The 21,343-nt window shown below is 36.6% G+C and overlaps 1 protein-coding gene across 1 annotated transcript in view; it reads right to left on the minus strand.

The window, feature by feature from the left end:
- The window catches only part of ANKS1B (ankyrin repeat and sterile alpha motif domain containing 1B), a 418,757-nt gene that overhangs the window by 251,692 nt on the left and 145,722 nt on the right, over positions 1 to 21,343 (minus strand). The window contains 2 exon segments of the mRNA XM_032689488.1: positions 3,500 to 3,680; positions 17,526 to 17,662. Coding sequence (XP_032545379.1) covers positions 3,500 to 3,680; positions 17,526 to 17,662 — 318 coding nt within the window.

A 21,343-nucleotide genomic window follows, 5' to 3' on the forward strand; every position in this document is an offset into this window, starting at 1 on the left:
TAACACAACACCTACTAAACATCTAATCAAACGATCAAGAAAATTACATCTTGGCAGGACAGAGTTACATACAATAATGACTTCCCTGTGCAATGGAGTAGTCTCATTTTCAGTATAGTAACCTTCTATATTAGTATATGTAGTAGCCGACATTACTGATAAGCCCTCCAACTTGAGGTGAAATGCAATGCTATAAAAGCATAACCATTCATTCTGAATTCAAGAATGCTTCTATGAAGTCAATGTTCCTGCTGCAGATAAAGCTGTGAAAACAGGTCACGCCAAATCTGTATTCACATAGTCTGCCTTACACATACTGGAGTGAGAGCAGAGTTTTCATCAACTTGTTGCAGGTTCTTCCACCAGTTAAAGTTCAAAACAAATAACACAACCTTTATCCTTACATTAGGCAACCTGATATTAAGGTATCTCCTGCCATCCATGCATGCAACATATGTAGTTTTGTTTACTCTACAAGGCCATCTGATGCCAAAGCTAAAGCACATACTTATCATTATATGACGCCTGTTCTCCAGCTAATTAATTAGAAAATGCTGTCGTGTGCTGTCATTCAGATAATATAGTGCTGTGGTAAAGTTCAGTGATCTTCTACTCGATAGAAATATACTTCTCAAAAATCAGGATCCCCGTTTCAAATCGGGGATTTAGGGAATTAGCAAATACCAAGAGTAAAACTGCACTCACCAAACATAAAAAGGAATTTTCTCTAAGTTATCAGCAGTTACAAGAGCTTGATTGATTCTTTTGGTAGCAGATTATTGAGGTAGAGGTAAAATGATAAAGATTTTAGAAACAGAATAATTATTGTTGTATTCATCTCTCATTTTTATCTGAAGGATAATGAATCATTGCAAGTTTTCTGAAGAAAACATAAAAAGCACTGAAATTGAGTAGGGAAATACTAATGTCTTATTTAGATGTCAGTTCTTGATTTAGAAATCCTGTGAAAAGTATTGTGATTGTTTCAAGGAAGGGAACAGAAAACCACCAGCTGCAGTTACTATGAAAATAGGTTCCTTCTGTATATCGTTTCTTTCTGGTCAGGCAGAAGACCCTTGACATCAATATGCATGATAAAATAATTCAGCGCTTTTTGCTGATGATGTTTTCTTTTAAGAAAATAAAATGCGAGACACAGGAATATAATAAAGGAGGAAACACTTAAATGTGCACAAATACTCAATTATTATTAAAAGAAACAGTCTTTTAAGGTGCAGATGTTCCACAAATTTTCAGAACGAATTGATAATTCAAAAGATTATAATCAAGAAATATGATGAACTGTAATTGTTGTCAGTGTAGATCTGGAAAGGGAACAAGGAACCTTTCAAAGAAACAACAGCTAGCTAAAGCAGGAAAAAGCTGTAGCAAAACACAGAACCCTACTTTTACTGCTCCTTGCTGACCATTATTATTCAAAGTTCAGCTTTTAACAACCTAGGTAAGAGACAAGCATCCAGGAATTTTCCATTAGACACAATTTTGATCTGTTCTTTCCAGATTTTGTTATTCTCTTTTCACATTAGTACTTCTTGTCTCTTGCAGAATTACAGTGCATCATCTATCATGAAGTAGTCAAAAAGAATTAAATGAGTAAAATAAAGTGGTTTTTTTTTAATTCAGGTTAAGATTGTGTCTAATCTGTTATCCTATATTACTAAAATAATTCTAAGATACCAGCTGAGAATGGAGGGTGAAATTTAAATTTACTATAATTATTTACTGATTGTAAATTAATGATTTACTGATGGTAAAACATACTCTTGAAAAACTTGTAGAAGATGATCTGAACTTCAGTCATTTTGCCTTTGTTATTTTTTCTTAGCTTTCTCAGCAGAGATAAGAGAAAAATTCAGCTTTCACTCAATCCATAAAGCAAATCATCCACGAATTAGAAACATTTAGTTCTAATAAGCATGAGATTATAGTTCCAATTTCACACAGTTAAATGCAAAAATTAGAAGTTACTGAGTGTAGTCCATTGTAAATTTAACCAAAGAAGATAAAAGTAAAGCGAATCCAGATACTGTTAAGAACTTAACAAGAACTGCGCAATAGCAGAAATCTGGAGAAGTTAAAATCTAATGCCAATGAATGTTCTTTCTGTTTTCTTATTTTTGCTTTTAAACATCAAGAAGTATTTAGCATCATTTGACTACCCAGAATAAAACTGTGATCGCTGAAGAGAATTTACAGTAGATAAAAACCAATAACAATAAAAAACACACAAAGCCCTAAAGAATCAAATTACTCCAGATAAATAAAAGATACCATTCAAATTATTTTCAGTTAAGTTTGAAAAGATTTGCTATATCCATGAATATAAACACATTCTTCTAGTTTCAAAGATAATGGCACATTATCTTTGATTATAATATATTATAGTCCACAAAACCAATATGAATAATTCCTGATCATTTGAACTCTTTCTTTATCAAAGCAGATAGAATTTCTCACTCTTATTTCACAACAGTTCTCTAAAGATATAGTTTTCCTTTGATCTAGCTATAAAATTAATTATTTTTAAATCATTGAAAAGCAACAATTTTGACAAGTTTCAAACCCTACCAACAAGCAATATAGAGGATTCATCTAATTTCAAGATCAATGCTACAGAAGCCAATTGATATGTTTGCATTGAATTTCAACACTTGCATTATTTTTTATTTTGCAGTAACCTACTTCTATTTATATCTTAAATACCGTATCTCTTTAAAATTCCATCTGCAGATTTCATAAACTAGCTATTAAAGATATTTGTCTCAATACATCAGCTTTCCCAAATACCATACTCTTCTGCTACAAGTTTAGCCTAAATAATTGACTTGCATGTGAAATTTGAAGGGACAAAGCTAAATGCTTGGGTTACCAACAATTTCCAACTCCTGAAGTTCTGATCTGAAAGATCAGTATTTTCTGAAAGAAAATACTTAAATCTTTTTTAAAGCATTTTCATGATGTGAATCTCTACAGATAAAACCTTCACCATTATGATGACACTATCACTCTGTTCAACTCTTATCATCTGAGTAAATACACTGAAGTTTTGCTTTACTGAATCCCATTCGCACTGCAGAAACAATCTCAGGTTTCCTAGAAATGTCCCCTTCCTCATCTTTATTGGTGATTGCATAATGACTTCTGATTACGTTTTTTCAACTTAAAATTCTTATTAAATTATATGGACCACAAAATGATGAAAATAGATAGCTACAATACCTAAATTCTAGGCAAGTATGTAAAAAAAAGGTTTGATTAATTTAAAATATAATAGAGGGGGGAACATGTTTTAATAATATTGGTCATGAAATATCAGAGCCCTTTGTGAAGTAGCAGGAAAAAATCAGGAATAATTTTGTGTATTTATGGTAAGTGCATTTCAGTACCAGAGAAAACAGCAATTTCAACTTAAACCCAAAGACCTATGGCTTTATAAAGCTTTGTTGACAGGCAAAATAAAGTGTTTTTTTCTCTATACCTGGAATTTCTTTCTCTTCAAGACTGTATTCCAGAGGTCCAAAGGAATAATTAGCTGGACTGATTGCAGGAGTAGAAATAAAACTTGCACAGCCAATGGATGAGTTGATTTCAAAATAATTGTGGCTGTGATTCATTCGGTGAAATTCCAGAGAAGATACTATGGATGTACGTTGCTTGGGCTACAAGAAAAACAAAAGTTTGGCATGAAAAAATAGAAACTTTTTATATTATTTTCATTACTTAACATTTCACAAATCTACCTAGGGTTTCTCTCTTTTTACTGTTTTTATTTGGCTCAAAGGTTATGCTAGTAAAAATCATTCCATGTGACAAGCTGTGTAGAGATAATTTTTTTCCAAAATTTCAATTAATCTTCATTAGCAAAAATGCATGTCTTCATTCTAATCAATTTAATTCAACATAAAGTAGGCTTTTACGTTTTTGCATATAATAATTGCAATCATCTTTTGATAAGAAAGGGAACTCTTCACCAGCTGCATTGTTGGGTACATCTTGCAAAACAATTAGCCTGCTGATGCCTGTATAATGAAATTTACTAAATAATACCAAGCACTCATCAGTCAAAAGCAACCCTCTGCTGTTTATTCCATTTATGAATACGCCTTAAATATTCAAAGACTGAAATGTCTAAAAGCTTAGGGAAACAGTGTCAGCCTCAAAAACAAACATGAAAATCAAACTTTCTTCATGAGTTTTCATGGAACAGTGTGAAAACTTGGTACTACCTTATATCAAACATTTACTTTTGAAGTGTACTTCTGAACAGACCCTGCTTAACAGTTTGGCTTTGGATTGCAGAGTAGCTTCAGAGTACGAGAAACTCATTTCTTTCAGGTGGATCTACACCATAAGTTGTAGAAATTAAATCTGTATAGTGTGATCATCAGGTCAGCAACAACTTTTTCACTACACAGCCCTGTTCCTGTTGCACTGCACTATTTATTAATACAGATATAACCTTAGTGCTCGATATCATGGGTTATAAGCCACAGACCATTGCTGTTTTGCAATGTCACGCTAAATAGTCTGTTGCACCACTCATCTAGCTTCATATTCAAAATATCCTGACCCCACGATGCTCCTTGCTACTTCAAGACCAATGACCTGAAACATAAAACAACTCCAAAAGAGAGAAAGCCCTGCATCCAGGTTTATTGCTGTCTGTATACTTATTTCACAACAGTGAAAAACTTTTCAGGAACTTCTGCCTTAAATAACTAAAGCTGGAAAAAGAAAATAGAAAAAAAGAGAGTAAAAGGTGCTTTATCTCTTCTTTTTCTAGCACGTCAAGCTTAACAAGTCAGAATATTTGTAAAGGTCAAGAATTTTATACTTATTAGTGTTAAGACCAAATTATTGCCTTTGAGAGCAATAAGATCTTCCTTGGACCATGAAGCTATTCACCATCCCTTACTTAGAACCAGCTGTTAAAATATAGTCTATCCCAGTGGATTAATTTTCAAATTTTTTTGTGATCTATTTAATATTTAGGTTACAAGTCTTGCAAAGTTTGTGTTACAAATACCAAACCAGACTGTTTTCAGTAAAAATTCACTCTTTCTATAGGAATGTCAGAAAAAAAAAAATCAGATAGACTTAGGTCTATATAATGGATTATTTCTTAAAGTTGTGTTGGGCATCATGCGAATTAACTTTGTCCTGTTAAAACTGAGAAAAACTGCAAAGGAAAGTTTTGGGCATTCATCTGGAACTCATCTATGGTCTATTGAGGGGATTTACTTACTTTAATAATTAAAACCAATTTCTGCTTTGGAAGGTAGACTCCCAAGTTTAGTAATTTCATGGGAGAGTTCAATGAACAGGGACAGACTTCAATATCAAACAGTCTGGTTGAAAGTCATTGTTTGGGACCTGAGCCAAAAAAACTCTGTGATCAAACCAAAAACATTCACATGTATTTAAACCTAAATGGCACACTTTTGCTAGACAACAGATTCACAATGATCTAATTATTTCTAAAACTGAAAAAGATATCCAGTCATTTAGAAGCATGTTTCTGGCCCTTTCCCAAGCAACGGTGTCTTTGCAGATTTGCAGGACTTAACTCCTGAGATGAAAAGGGGCCACTTCAATTAACATGATGTGTGATATTCCTTGTTATGCTTTAACTGAGACAGTTTCTACCTAAATGTGCAGCTACAATGGTCCAGCTCTGTTTTCCAAAGCAGTTTCAAAAGCAACTGCTCTGACCTTTATCTAATAAGGTCTCCAGCCACTGCTTTGACTGTGTGCCCCTTTCTTGAAGCTAGAATAGAAGCATCTGATACCCGATTTGGCCTTTTCCTATTAGGGCTGATAGTTGTTTGACTACACCTAAGTGTAGCATTTATTACAAGCTACTCTAATATCTTTTAAAAGTTTCACAAAAAAACACCTGTGAGGTCTTGATGGATAGAGGGGGAAGGGGAAGTAGGTAAACAAAACACCAAAAAACCACCAAGTTGTTCTGAAGCTTCTTTTACAGATCAGTTTAGTTTACAAATGCTCACAGATTGTAAAAGTGTGTCTCCCAACAAAAAACTATTATTTGCTCTGGGGACATGGGTTAGTAATAAAAAATAATTCTAGACTGATTTTCAAAGACAATCATGGAAGCTAGAAATATATTTTATGTTTGTTGTGCTAAAATGCAACCATCTGCTGACTTGGGTGATACAAAATAGTTTCTATATCATTTCAGGCTTGGGCATTATTATTATTAATTCAGAGAAACATATTTCAGTTTAATACGTCTTTCCAATCTAAGGATTCTGAACAGAACCTCACTCAGCCTCTACTACTCTACAGCACTACACTTCTGCTATATTGTTTAGAGTTAACAAGGTCTGTCTGTCAACGTGTGCCAGTAATTCTTCTACATAATTACACCAGAATCTAGCATTTGAACTTTTATAGCTAACTAGAGGAGCCTTTTGAACTTTTGCTGGGTCCTGTAAAATGTTATGCTGTTAAAGTACACTAATTGTTCACTAATATATGCTGAGACTCAGTAAACCAGTATGTGTTGATTGCATCCCTCTCCCGCTATCTCTCTGAAGTACCATTTGCACAAAAAAAAAAAGTAGTAGAAATGTAGGATTAAATTCCATTCCAGATTTAGATAACTAAATTTACAGCATAGCTATTTACATCTACAGTAGTTATTTAAGCTCCTATAACAGTCAATTGAGATCTAGTCGATAAAATCAATGGAGTCCAGTGAACACTTTGGCTCACCCCAGCCACCTTGGTATTAAATCACTTGCCTTAATGCAGGTATCTACCATCACTGCAGATTCCCTGTGACATCCCACCTGGCATCCAGCTGCCATTCAGAAAAGTGCAGGTCTCCCCTATGTTTGCTCTGTATCATACTAGACAGCCTCCATGTACACTTCAAAGACAACTTTATAGCAACTCAAATGACATTAGATTCCTATTTTTAGGTAACTGAATTCAATCCTGCATTTGTACTAAGCATGATAAGAGATTAGATTTCTAAATCAGAGAGATATTCTTATATATAGAAATGAAGGTACAGAGTTTTTAGTCCCAGATTGAATCACATCTCTAGCTCACATCTAGACATACCATAGAAACTTTTCTTCTTTAGAATCTGAAGTCAAATTCCAGCCTTACCAGCAGAAGCCTTGGTTTCATGGATTGCATCTGCCAAAGCCACCCTTTAACTACATTTACCAAGAACTCTTGAGATAGATTCTGAAAAATTCTAAGAAGATTATTTACTATATGGAATACCATAACTTACTCAGGGGTCCAGATCTCCTAGTGGAGATTGTACAAACACAAAACTCTGTCCCAAAGAGATGATGCTTAATTCATTCTTTATAGCCAGCTTCGTCAGTCATTACATGGCTTCTTTGTACTACTCAAAAAGTCTGGACATGCTTACGGCTCAACTTCACCCCAATATGTATGCTACATAGCTGCATGCAAATTTGTCCTTAAGTAGATTTTTAGTCATTACAATCATGTGTTTAATTTATTTGTTATGTTTAAATCTCTTTAATGACTCACATTTACTTTCAAGACTTTTCTTCACAACTATTATTTCAACTGTCATAATACCAACCTAGAAAACCCTAGAGTATCCTAAAACAGCATACCAGATCAGGCTAATGAAGAAACCCTATCAATGCAAAAGTAAAAACGTACCAATACAAATCTTTAAAAGTATTGCAAGAACAAGATTTGAATTACGTTCAAATCAGGTCTAATAAGAAGAATATTTTCATGTTCTGTCTGTAGTGAACATATATCAATGAAAGATATCACTCTGAAACTGCAAAAACAGGAAAGGCATCAAAATACCCATATTGAATTGCCCGTCTATTAAAAAGACAAGTAAGGATTTAATGCTTCCATGAATGAAATTTGCATGTAATGCTACCGTGACTGGCATGTAACACTATGAGCATGGAAGGAATCATTCAAATATTTCTTACAACATTTAGCAGAGGGAGTAGGGCAAAATTCCTTTCTCAATTTGATAAAATACTTCTCCAGCTTTTGACTTTGCCTTCTTTTATCTTTGGGATTTGTGTACATAGCACCATCATAGCCTTAAAAAAATTAATGTTCACAACATTCTCTACTATGGCAAAGCTATCTGCCCCATTTTACAGATGCTGAACTAGGGTATAGAGCTTTCCCAAGGGACAAATGTGTGGTTTGTTAAATCACTGAGAATGAAGGAGCCTAAGAAAATCTGCATTTGGCAAATGCTACCAAACTCCAGCTGCCCTACATAATGTAAAAACTGGTTTCAGTTGCCTTATACCATGCAGAAAATGTATGATAGAATAGAGAACTAACACACAATTCTCAAACTCTTGCTAGCACATAAAATACAGACTTACCAAAACAAGCAAGTCTCTTCCTCCAGGTTCATCTCACATATATAATACAGTATGAGTGTAGTCACATGGTCACATAAATCTCACATTTTGGTACCTGCCCAGACAATTCCATTCTTTCCATTCTCTGATCAACTCACTCCTACTTCAGAAATTTTCCATTCACCAGCTTCCTTCCTTCTAAAATCCCATTTTCTTTCTAAGTTCTCATTTCCCCTTTCATAGGGTCACAGAATGGTTTGAGTTGGAAGGAGTCTTTAAAGGCCATTAGTCCAATCTGACCTTGAACACTTCCAGGGATGGGGCATCCACAACCCCTATGGGTACCCCTCTTGTGACATTCCTTCCATAACTACCTATGTTACTCTAAAACACAGTATCCTTGCTGATTTCAGTTCTATTTGGTCTTCCAAAACTTGGTTCTCTGCTTTCTCTGTGGTTTTGTCATCAAGATCCCTCAAACAAACTCTCAAATGGTCCTATCTCACACTGACCTTATCAGTCACTATATCCCTCATTGTCCTTCAATGCATCCAATTCTAGCCACTGTTCTCCCTTTCAAATACAACTTTCACATCACTTTTATGGTTTCTGTCTTCTGTCTCAACATCCCAGCATACCATCCCTATTTCTCTTTGTCTCTTTTCCTCATGTACACTTACATAAATGCCCAAAACATTCATAATTTTCTTGGTAAAATACAGCCTGTGACAGGACAGGCTTCTTTGTTTACTACTGTCTCCAGTACCTCAGTTTGATTTGCAGAAATCATCAGGCCTGACACATTCTCATCAGTCAATGCTGCTGCCAAGAATTATTTGATTTATAGGATCTGAACTAAGGTGATCAAGTACCCTTGAAACTGCAAAAACTGGAGATTACAATGTATCTGGGTTTGATTCATCTATGTCACCTAGAAGTGAAAGACTACCTCGAATTATTACTAGAATACTGAATCAATTATTCTGTCAAGCCTCAAAATACCATTTTAAACAAGCTGAAGACACATTGTCTTTTTAATAAGGTAATATAATTTTCTCTTTTTTCATTTCACAGAACCTTATCTTAAATTATGACAAAAATTAAAAATAAAATACAAGCAGTTTCAGCACCCATCTTGACATTCTTGTTTTTACTTCCCAACATCTTAATTTAGTTTAAAAGTAGAAAGCAGAAATTACACAGAGGTTGTCAACTAATATATCTCAAGCAGCCATACCAGGGAGCTTACAGGATCATGGCGGGGAGAAAAAAAAAAAAAGAAAAGGGGAAAAAAATGCTTTAACTGGTTTTTAACTGTAGATCCTTTTCAACACTAAGAGCATTATGTGTTCTGTAATTTTTAATGGCATCATAGTGCCAAAGTCCTAGAAAGTTCTGTTTGACTGACTTTTAATTTAGAGACAGACACCACTTGCATCCTGCATGAGCAGCAAGTGCGTACTTTTTTATAGTAATCTCATGGCCCATCAGCACATTTTGATCATTCCACTGCCAGTGACATGCTCAAGAATGGCACAGACTCAGTTTTTTTCTGTAGCCTGTGGTTAGGAAGTCATGCTGTGTGACTCCAGGTACCATACAGACATAGCGCTTTCTGTTTTCCTCTGTGCGTGATATCCCAGCTCCTGCCTTTGGAGCCCTCCACCAGAGTATGTAATTAAACATCAGAGGGTTGCTGCCTCCTTCTACCTGTGGTCTTATCTCAGATGACAAATCAGATTGGAAATAAATACAGGAAAAACCTGATCTATCCCCAGTTTCCATTTTCCTTGCCTTCTACTTTTATTTCAATTGCAACCATATTGCCGCTGTGGGTTGTGAGGAGTAGCAGTCCTGAATGCTAAAAACTGCAACACCTTTGTAGAGGTTTCCCTCCTTGACAGATGTGACCAGATTTTGAAGAAACACCACTATACCTATCCTGGGAAAACGTTGGTTGAAATGAGCTTCACATTTCAAGAGATAAATTTGATAAATAAGAAGAATGTCTCAGCTACTAAAATTTCCTAAGATTCAAAGATTAAAAAAAGAAGTGTTGTTTTGCCTGAAACAGTTGGAAAAAGGATGTAAGGCCATTTTCTTCAAAAAAGCTCAGCTTCTAGCTGTAACACCCTATTTTGAACTGCAGATTATGAAAATTGCTTATATCATATTTTTACACCACAAATTTTGAAGGGCCAAGCTGATGGCTGGTGTTTTAAGCTGCATGCTACAGAGAACATGCAAGTGTGAAAATGGGGTGTATTTTCAGATGATGATAAAGGATTAGTGAATAACTAAGGTGCTCAATACCATCCCATACTACACAGAAAGAAAGGAAAGTGCTAAGAATCTGGTGAGATACCCATCAAGGCATTATAGGTAAGGCTTTAATCTTCCAAATTCTGAGTGTGTTACTATTTTCAAGCATGTAATAGGGCAGGGCAACTGGTATGGATTTGTTCACACCCCTACCATTAAACTTCATTAGGTGTCAGAGAAGGATCTTCAAAGCAGAATTACCTACCGGGAATGGTGCTTGGTCCATTCAAATCCCAAATCAGGCCCAACAGCAGAAACATTTGGAGAAAGAGAAGGGCATAGGACCAAAATTATACCCAGGACCGTGTCAACAATTAAACAGTGTAGATGACAACCTTACAGAGCTAAAAGCCCATTTTACTATTGTTGTATGCAACTTTCAGTATCTGAACTATCTTTATGCTCAGTATTTCACCTGGTCTGTTTTAAGTTCAGATAGGAAAAATGTTCTGTTCTGCGTATGACTTGTGTTTATATCGAATCAGGAATCACAGCCTAGAGAATCTCTCCAGGTAAGCAACCAGCTTCAGCCAAGGAAGACATATGCATGTACAAGTGATACTCTAAAAACTTAACACTCTTCACAGTAGAGTGTTATTCTGCTTTAATTTATACTTGTGTTTTAGCATCCTGTTGAACCTGTAATTAAATGCACTCACACACACTGTTTGCTGTTTTCATTAGTACTGTGTACTGGGTAGATGTGTTTATGTTTTCATATTATCTCAGCTCTAATTAAAATAATCTAAATAGAATTATATTTTACAGTTACTTGTCAAAGGAGATCTCTTACAATGCATCTCTTTAACAATATTTTGTTTAATGTTGTTATTAAGTAGTCACAAAGTATCCATTATGCTCTAAGGATTTTTTTTCCTAATATTCTCCTCTGGAGCTGTTACATGTCTTCTACAAATTAATTCTGTGGTAAAATGGGCGAGTGGGGGGTGTGGGAGTGTGTGCGGGGTGTGTGCGCGTAGGAATCAGTCCTGTGAGACAATTACAACCACAATCTTTTTTTTGTATTTGGTACTCAGTATTCCAGAATAAAATAATTTCCTAATGCCTGTCCTATTTTCAGTCATGTAGAGATGAATTGTTAACCACATTTTAATGGCACTGACAGTATACCTCTAACTTTGCTTTGCTCTCCTTTTTAAAGGGTTATTTAGGAGCTTTATATATCTGCTTCTTTGTTTATTTATTTCAACATCATTAGAAATTTCAACATCATTAGAATGAGAATACATCAAACTGTGTGCAGTAGATTTGTACAGACATTCTCTGTCACACAGAGAGAGAATATTCTGAAATACATTTCAATACCTAGAATCAAGGACACTGACTGCTGCTAACTACCTTAATGTGTCTGCAGCCTAACAGATACATGCAACCTTGGAAACACTGTGAAATCCAGAACAAACATTCCAGACCAGTCACACAAAGGATGAGGATCAAAACTACTCACCTGTGGACTGTAGAATACATCTTTATTTTGGTGGGTTTGGGGAATGCTCGGCACCTTCCAGAACGTCATTAAAGCACGTACACAGGGTTGGCTTTTACCTTGGATATGATGGGTTTGATGCCCCAAAAATCATTACTCTCAGTAAAGATTTTTGAAATCTTATTTACCTGTTGTGCTAAGCATGGACACTGCACATTGTTGCACAAAGTCCAGCACCAAAACACAGCAGAAAAAGAAGTGTGCACCTGAAGAGGAAGCACAGTGTGCCCACTCAGCATTTCTCCATGGTAATTTTCCTGGCTATTGCCTGCCTGGCTGAGTACATGCAACTGGAGCTGAGCACGAAAAGTACTTCATAGGAGAAAGGTCCTTGCACCCCAGCTGTCCTGTGATCTCATTCAATAAGTGAGAGAATTTATTACATAACTGTGTTCACCAGCCCTTCTTTTTATGATAAAATGTAACAAAACAGACTTTTTTTGTGTATTGGAAAACAAGTACAGTAGATACAACAACGAGTTCTCACCTTCTTGTGCACAGGTGCAACAGCTGGCAGAGACAGGGATGTGCCAATTCAAGCTAAGTGTTAAAAGGCATGCATTTCATTTGTGAACAAGTAAGGATACTGCAATAAGGTCCCGGCATAGGGGAGAAACCAGGTGGAAACAGTTTCACTGTTTCACCATGGGGATATAGTGACATTAATCCACTCAAAAATCCTGTTTACAGAACCATTAGTTCTGAAAACTTATTTTCTGGAACTGTGACTTTCCAGAGCTTCCTCTAAGATGATTTGTTTGTTTGTTTGTGTTCAAAGTAATTCCTGCACCTATCTGAAAAGAAAAAATTATATATAATTTCATTGAATGTAAATTACTACCACTTTTTAAGTCAACCAGAGAGGCTCTGGAGCACATATCTCCTAACAGCTGGTCTACCCATTTATGTCCAGGCTGATACAGGCATTGGAATGTCACGGTCCCTGTATTTCCCTATGCCTAGATGAAGCAGGTGAGAAGTCAGAATTTGGTTTTAGGAGAATTGGCCCAATACCCACAAGTGAATAGCACCAGCACAAGAAATAGTCTCTTAGGGAAAAAACGTTGTCTTCCATCCTCTATGGATCTAGCTTATTTTTTCAAATGGAGCTGAACAAGTAAATAAGTAAGGACAATCTCACTAAATTGAGTAGCTAATACAAAAAAACACATAAAGCATCACAAGTAGCCCAACTTTGTTCAGGTTTCATCCAAACTGAGAGCTGTAAGAACTGTGATAGAACAAGCTCAATTTTACTATCACTTACTAAAATTCCAGTCCGATAAGTTATATTTGACTATATGTACTAACGTAACTGAGTTAAAATTTGAGAGAGACTTTACCTACTTGGTCTCCTACCACATCTCATTTTTGATCCCATGTGCTGTTAGTATACTCCACAGAGGCATGTATCTTTAACCTGAAAGTGTATTATTTTCTCAAAGTCTTCACTAACTAGCAATTCACGAGTTAAAAACTTAGTAAGTCTTGTCTGAACAATCTAGAAAAAAAAGATCAAGCAATTAAAAACCTGAGCTACATTCTGTTTGCTTCTTCTCTGCATATATGCAACTTTTCAACAAACCCTTGTTTTTAGAGACTCACCATGGGAAAATTTGAAAACAAGAAATATATTTGCAAAATGCTAGAGCAGAAGTACAAGCCTTAGCTAAGATGTACAGCTAAAAGAGTACACAGATCCCTCAAACACTGTTAAATACTGTGCCATTTTCAGGACTGAGGGTAGTAGAGGTGGGTGGCACAGTGGCACTGAACCTAATACTGCTTCTGAGAGCTCAGTTAGTATCCCTCCAGAGTACTGCACTGTGCCAAGGAGATAAACCATTTCCATTAAAATGCCTTCAGTTTTAGTAATATTACACTGAATTGAATAGTTGAGACATATCCAAAGAGAGTTTAAAATAGATTTTAGAGAGCAATGGGATCTCATAAGGGACAAGTGGTGTATCACAACAAACTGCAGGTTTCTCATCTCAAAATTAATCATAATTAATTGAAGAAAGGATAAATTTTCAGAAAATTGAGTGAAAGGTTGGGGGAAAGTAGAAATTCCCAGCCATATCTTGAGATAGCATGTATTTTTATATAAGAAGGGAATAATTAGGGCCAGGTTAAGAGAGCTAGAAAGAAAATGAAAAAAACAAGTTTTGAGTTCACTCTGAGGAATCTCTTAATGTCCATGATCCACCCGTTGTATATGAGATTGTTCCTGTCTCACACTTCCCAGCTGTGGTACTTTCACCCTGTAGGTTATCAGTGCCATCACAGCCTCCTTCCTCTTCAGGGACCCCATGAAGCACGTGTAGCTGACAGGGGCCCCCACAAGATGCACTTGGTCTGTGAGGAAAGGGCACTGTACTGTGTTAAACCCCATATTCATACAAGCATCTTCAAAATCTGTCATGTGCTAAAGCCTGTATATACGCCCTGCCATCACATGAGCTGGCACACACTCCTAGAAGGAAAAGGCCAAAGAGGTAGAATGATCCCCATCTCTGCCTTCAAACTTCAGAATTCTCTTTTTCCCCTCTCTGCCACCACCTGTCCTCACCAGACTGGTGGAAGGAAAGATTCTTTTTTTTTTTCTGCTGCTAGGTTGGAAAAGACCTCTGAGATCATTGAGTCCAACCTACGACCAAACACCATGATGTTGACTAGACCATGGCACTAAGTGCCACGTACAGTCTTTCCTTAAACACCTCCACAGATGGTCTGATTTTACCAGACATCTCCATCACCTCCCTGGACAGTCCATTCCAATGTCTAATCACCCCTTCTGTTAAGAAATTCTTCCTAATGTCCAACCTAAACCTTCCCTGGTTACAGTTTAAGACTATGTCCTCTTGTCCTGGTTACACAGAAACACAGTGTCTCTCCTCACGGCTAGTAAACCATTACACGTACAACTCTTCAGGAAAGACAAGGTTATAAATTAAAGTGAAAATAAGGGTTGAAAGGCCAGACTTTCCTGGCAGTTTCATCCAAGCTGCCAAAGCCTGTCTAGTGCAAAGCTGGCTGCTGAAGAGTTTCCCATTTTGCCTTTCACTGGCACTTTCCTGTGCTGGATCTGCTGGACATGAAACGGGAAAGGAATGACAGCTGTTTTGGAAATTTATATTATCCCTGGCTTAGATCTGTTCAAAATCTATTTATTTTGCTAGAAAAATGCAAAGAGGCCCTGGCAGCCAACAGAAAATTAATTATTTTGCATACATTGTGTAACACTATTCATTAGTTTTACATGAGTGGTGAGAGGTCAGTCAGGAATAGAATCCCATTGTGCTAACCTTCAAAGAGCTTGCCATGTAATTGAATGGAATAAAGGAATTAAATATGCAGGCAGAATTAACACTAGCAAACAGCACATTGCAAATATCTACAACTTCTTTGTCTAAATTCTAGAGTTGAGATCTTGGGGGAAGGTGATCAGATAAGCAACAAAAACAAAAACAAAGAAGAATACTGAGGGGATGTGGATTAAACACATGCAGAAAGGTATCTGAATGCTATAGTGCATCCAACTTCTCGTGTATTAGCACACAGACTTACAACATATATTATGCACCAGTCTACATGTGCCTTTCTGCTGTTGTTTTCTGTATAGAGAGCATGCCATATATAGGGCCACATAAGAGACATTTTAGAAAATGTGGTAAAGTTCTGACCATATATATCACACAGCTCACTTTTGTTCTGCAAAACGATGAGAACACTGGGAGTCAGTATGGTATGATCTAAATTTGAAAATAGCTCCCCAGAATCTGCCGAATCCATTCAGAGTTAACTAGCAGGAGAACATCACCATTCAGTGTTCTGGGTCCATCTGTTGGTAATATCATGATGGAAACAGCTTTTTAAATGCTATTTTCAATAAGCTATCACACAACAGCTTGTTCCAACAATATTCCAATACCTTTCTGTTTGTTTGCTATAAAAAACAGCTCAGAGGGAAGGAGGCACTTCTGTACTATACTGATGTAGGGTGGGAGGGACAGAGACACTACAGGAACAAGCAAAGTGAGAAACAACTATAAAAAGAAAAAAGGAGAAGAAACTGTTATTTTAGACCTCCTGCGATCTAGATTTAAACCAGAATGTGGAACCCAAACTACAGTAGTGTCAAGAGAGGGTTGGTCTGCACCCGCCAGTCACTAGAATTATTGTGCAGTGACAGTGTCAGCCGTAGGAAACCCAAGGGCTCCTAGACACAAATGGCTAGTACACCTAGTGATTGATTACCTTCAATTCTGCAAGACTTGCTGAACTGTGTGCTCCAATGAGTACTGCAAGGAAGATTCACCTCCAACATTGTAACACTCAGTTGTGTGGTACCAAAACAATCTGTCCTACATAATTCATCTGAAAATATAATGTATCCATCAGCTTACTTCTCAAATAAAACAAATGCCAGTGACATGCTGATGATACATCACTAGCATCAGAGTGGCTCAGTTGCAGCTCAGCAATAAAGAAGAGATGGTTGCATTTGAACCCAGTAATTGGTAGGAGAGAAATAGAAGTTCTTTTGGTTTCACAATTATTCAATTAATCATGCAGTTGTCACAGCTAGCTTTGGCACATCTAATGTCACAGTTTTTTAAACAAGAAACCAGATCATCCCAAGGTTTCTTCTGACCTATGTTATCCCATGATCCTGTGGTTCTAAAATTAACTGCTCTGTGCTAATTACCTCTATACTACCAAATCAAGGTCTACAATGTATTTCTTGTAAAGTTTTTATTTTTAAAGGCTGCAGTCCTTCAAGAATCATAAGGAGCACTCAAGTTTCCAACAAATTATGCATTTTGTTTCCCAAACAGTATTAGAAATATGGATAGTTGGGAAGGATGAAAGTTGAGAAAAAATACTATATGGGAAGGTAAACTAAAGAAGTTATGAAACATTGTAAGTTCATGTAAATGGAGATGCAGAAAGAGGAAAGTAAACCTGAAAAAGCCATATGGAATTAATAGTGATAAAATCAGAACATATACTGGAAAGAAAACTAATAGTATGTAAAATTACAAAATATTGCATAAGGACTTCATAATTAGTGCTACAAGAAAAATGTACTGCTAGTTCTCTGTACATTTGGGCTCATTCATAAAATATTTTATCTTCTCCTGCTATCAAGATTGCTTCTTAAATACAAAACATATTTTGTGTTCTGTTTATCTGTCTTTGGCCTACTTGCATGCGTAAAGCAATAACACCCTCTTAGAACGCATGCATCATAGCCTGCTATTAAAACGAAAATTACAACTAATGAGAGGATGCTTATGGTGAGCACCTACCTGAGGACGTATAACTTTCACTATGTTTTTAAGTGCAGTGTCTGGTGATGGAGGAGAGCAGTCAGGTGTTGGGCCTGTAGAGCTGTTTCTATGGTTACCAGATCCTGGTGCGGTAATTGCTACCTGAGGTGCATTATCTGTGAACAAAAATAAAAATTATGTGAACTTACAAATACTTCATACATTTTAAAACAAAAAGTAATTTTGAAAACAGAACACTGTTTCAACTTACAAAACCTATTATAATTTAAATATATTTGCTAAGGAATATATTGCATCTCTACACTTATTTTGTCAATGCATACATTCATTCTATGTTAAGGCAAGATACACTATTCTCTCAGTACCTAAACAAAATGAAGTAGAAACTAAGTGCAAATATTTTACTTCCATTACCTTGCATTAGCAACTCTGAATCCAAGTACTACCACTACAACAGGGGTGACTTGAAAGGGAAATTTATAATGCAACTCCTACCTCATCCTGCTAAACCATAACACATACAACCCAGTCCAACATGTTATATAAACACATATTCAACTTAGAGCATGCTACTAGCCATCATCAACAGCTTTCCTGAACATTGTGATCAGTGTAACTGACCAGCAAATATTAATTACATGAAAATATACTCAGTTTCTCAATTAAAATTTGCATCCTCCATAGAGCTCTGCACTGCACTAGCTACCTTTCCAACAGTATCTCAGCTAGATAACCTATGGCTGGTTTAAAAATGTCTACAAACATGTGCATGTACATGGAAAAGTGCTGTTTGGACATATTTTGCTCTTACCATTTTATGGCACTGTGAAGGACCATTAAAAGGACTTAAAATATCATTCTTACCTTCTCTAAATGTTCTTAGTGCTTTTTGATCAATGTAAAGTTAGTGAAAATTAGATCAGAGTATAGAGAGGACTACGAAATAGCTTCCCAGCTGTGATTGTAGCTGAGCACCAGAATGACTTAGCAGGAGGCCAAAAACTCCACATTACTTCATGCCTTTAGAATTGTATCAGTAAAGAAATGCTTTAGTTCAGATTCTGGGGAAAATGCCATTGCCTGTGCATAGCTATGGTGGTCTTTACAGTGTCTGTGAATTTATCAATTACCTTTCTTTGTCAATCACATGCTTCTAAATGTGCTGTAACAGCTGTGGCTCTGCTTTAAGACAATGATTACATTCAAATCTTATGTGTGGACCTCAACTGACAACCTGCAGAGTTCAGAGAAGAAAGGCAATTTACTTGTGATTGCGATGGTTCTCCAACATGTGCTTCCACTCTGTGGACAAATCATCTCCAGAAGAACCCAAACACCAATAAGCAAAAGCAGTTCTCTTAAGCTGGAGAATTTTTGCCTGACCAACTTCTGCAGGTACACACATAAGCTCCTCCATCTGCACAAGCCAGAAAGGCCTCTGTGAAAGCCATGACAGAAGCTTCTCCCTACTACCTGAAAGAATTCTTGGAAGTGTAAAAGAGAGATCGAAGGGAAGGAAATACCCAGTTACATTAGCATAGGATAAAGAGGAATAGTTTCAAGAGTGTAGACTTGATGGTCTTTCCAACTTACAGATACTTTCATAGCACGGATGATTCTAAGATACACTTCCTGCAGAAACACTCTGTAACTGGATGAAGTCTTAAAGTTTCTAATCAAATATAGACTGACAAATTAGCCTTCTAAAATAACATCAGGCTGGAATGTTTCAGCAATACCATTACACTTATTGAAAGTGTAAACAAAAGTTCAGATGGAGTTTGGCAGACATCGAGAATGGAGACATCCTGTAGATAACCTCAGGTGTTACCTCATATCTGACAATCACCCTTCCTGTCGCAGAAGGACAAGTCCAACTCTTTTAAAAAGTATCTCATCAAAACTGCCAGTCCTTTAGGTATGCAGTCTTAACACACAGATCAGTTCTTCCTGAACCATTGCAAGTGTGCACAGAAATCCTGAATCTGAAGTAATTTATTTCAGAAATTAATAAATATGTGTTAATACAATGAGTCAAAACAATTTTTGCACAGTCTTAGAAAGGAACTTACAGTAAATCCTCATAATAACATAGCTGATGTGGAAGATTTTTGATAGCATTTCAGAAAGCCTTAAGTCCCTCTTATGCCTTCCCATCTGACTTGATCCCTAACTTTAAACCTGGTCACGTGCACCATGTAAATGAGTATCCTGTGATTTGAAAGCCCAGCTCATCAAAGGAGGGACAGGGATTTGACAAGAAGAGACCCCCTAAAGCCTTGCCATACTCTGAAAATCTCATAGTGAGGATGAAGTGTTAGTAGCACCTTAGCTGAGCTGAAAGTCTCAGCCTCTTTTGCTCCAGATTATGAAATATTATCTTCTTTCACTCTATGGAGAGACTCATCAATAGATCACCATCCATGAACCTCCTGACTGAGGAATCAGAGAGCTGCTTTAAGAGAGTCACTTTAAGAGAGTTCTGCACTGTGCTTGGGCAAATATTAAACAAGGGACTATACTGCTGTCAAGAAATATGGAATACAGGCACCATCTGTAAGGTAAGAAGTACGTTCTAGAGTGAGAAATGCTCCACATGAGTTTAGCTAAGTGTACTTACTGCACTTCTTTACTCACTAGTGCGAGAAACAAACAGAATTATTGTCTCTGACAAACAGCTAAATCTATAAAGAGCACAAACTCTTCCGCAAACTACTTCAGCAGTCCCTGGCCCTTTCTGTCACTATTTCCCTGGGTAAGCTTAGCACAGCTGCCCTTGAGCTATTTAGCACATGAAAGCCTTGCAAGTGAAATCAGGGAGTCTTGCAGAAGTATCTCAAAGTATCTCAAAGATAGATCACTCAAAGGACACAGAGAGATACAGACTGGTGCTGTTGGTAACAAATACAGTTGTCTGCCCACCAGTTTATTCGATAATCACCTCAGCTCAATTTAACCACACTTTAAATATGCAGAAGAGGTTAATAGAGGGGTCAAGTTATAAGAGCAAGATTTTTGTCTTTGCATAGGGAAGATTTCTTGTTGACTCTGCTCAATGGTAGCTCACTGAAGACTAGGTTTTGCCTAAATACAGTCCCACACAAGTGGCATCAAACTGACTGGGAATGACGTTCTTGGAAGGGAAACTTATTTGAAGTCATTCATGAGGGGAGGAAGGGCTGTTATATGCTCCACTAGACAAGTGGAGAAGAAGAAATTCTCCAACTACAGTGTGTGAGTACAACCATAACCAATTCAGCAACGTACACAATATGGAGCAATCTCAGAAAAGAGTAGTTACAGTCTTTCCTTCCAAGCAAAATTAAGTGGCAACACAAAAAGAAAAAAAGGATCGTGTTTTAGAGTCTAAAAATAAAACTTCACAAAAAGAAGCCAAATATTTTTCTTTGAAATAAACAACCCAGAAAAAAAATCCAACTGCTCAGTACTTCATGCCTTCCCTCATTTCTCAACAGGGTAAGTGTCTGACATGTAATGGTTCCTTGTAAACAATTTCTTTATTGTGGACAGCTGTTTATTTTCACAGTAGGATCTTCCCATTAGGCAACCAATAATGATTTACTACCTGGGTCTCCATCAGAGAGACAATATAACCATCAAATAAGTTCCTACAACCAATTTGGAGGACTTGTCTGTTTATGTATACAGTACTTGTAGTTTCATTAAAAATGTATTTAAAGGTATTTTCTTTTGTAATTAAATTATATAATTTAATTTTCTCTTTCTCTGGTGACAAAACTAAAGCAAGCTTCTTTTTCCCCTTTCAGTAACCATAATGGCAATACTGCAAGTTTCAGGGGAACATTTCATGGGAA

Source organism: Chiroxiphia lanceolata, chromosome 5, assembly GCF_009829145.1.
Source record: "Chiroxiphia lanceolata isolate bChiLan1 chromosome 5, bChiLan1.pri, whole genome shotgun sequence".
NCBI classification, from domain to species: domain Eukaryota; kingdom Metazoa; phylum Chordata; class Aves; order Passeriformes; family Pipridae; genus Chiroxiphia; species Chiroxiphia lanceolata.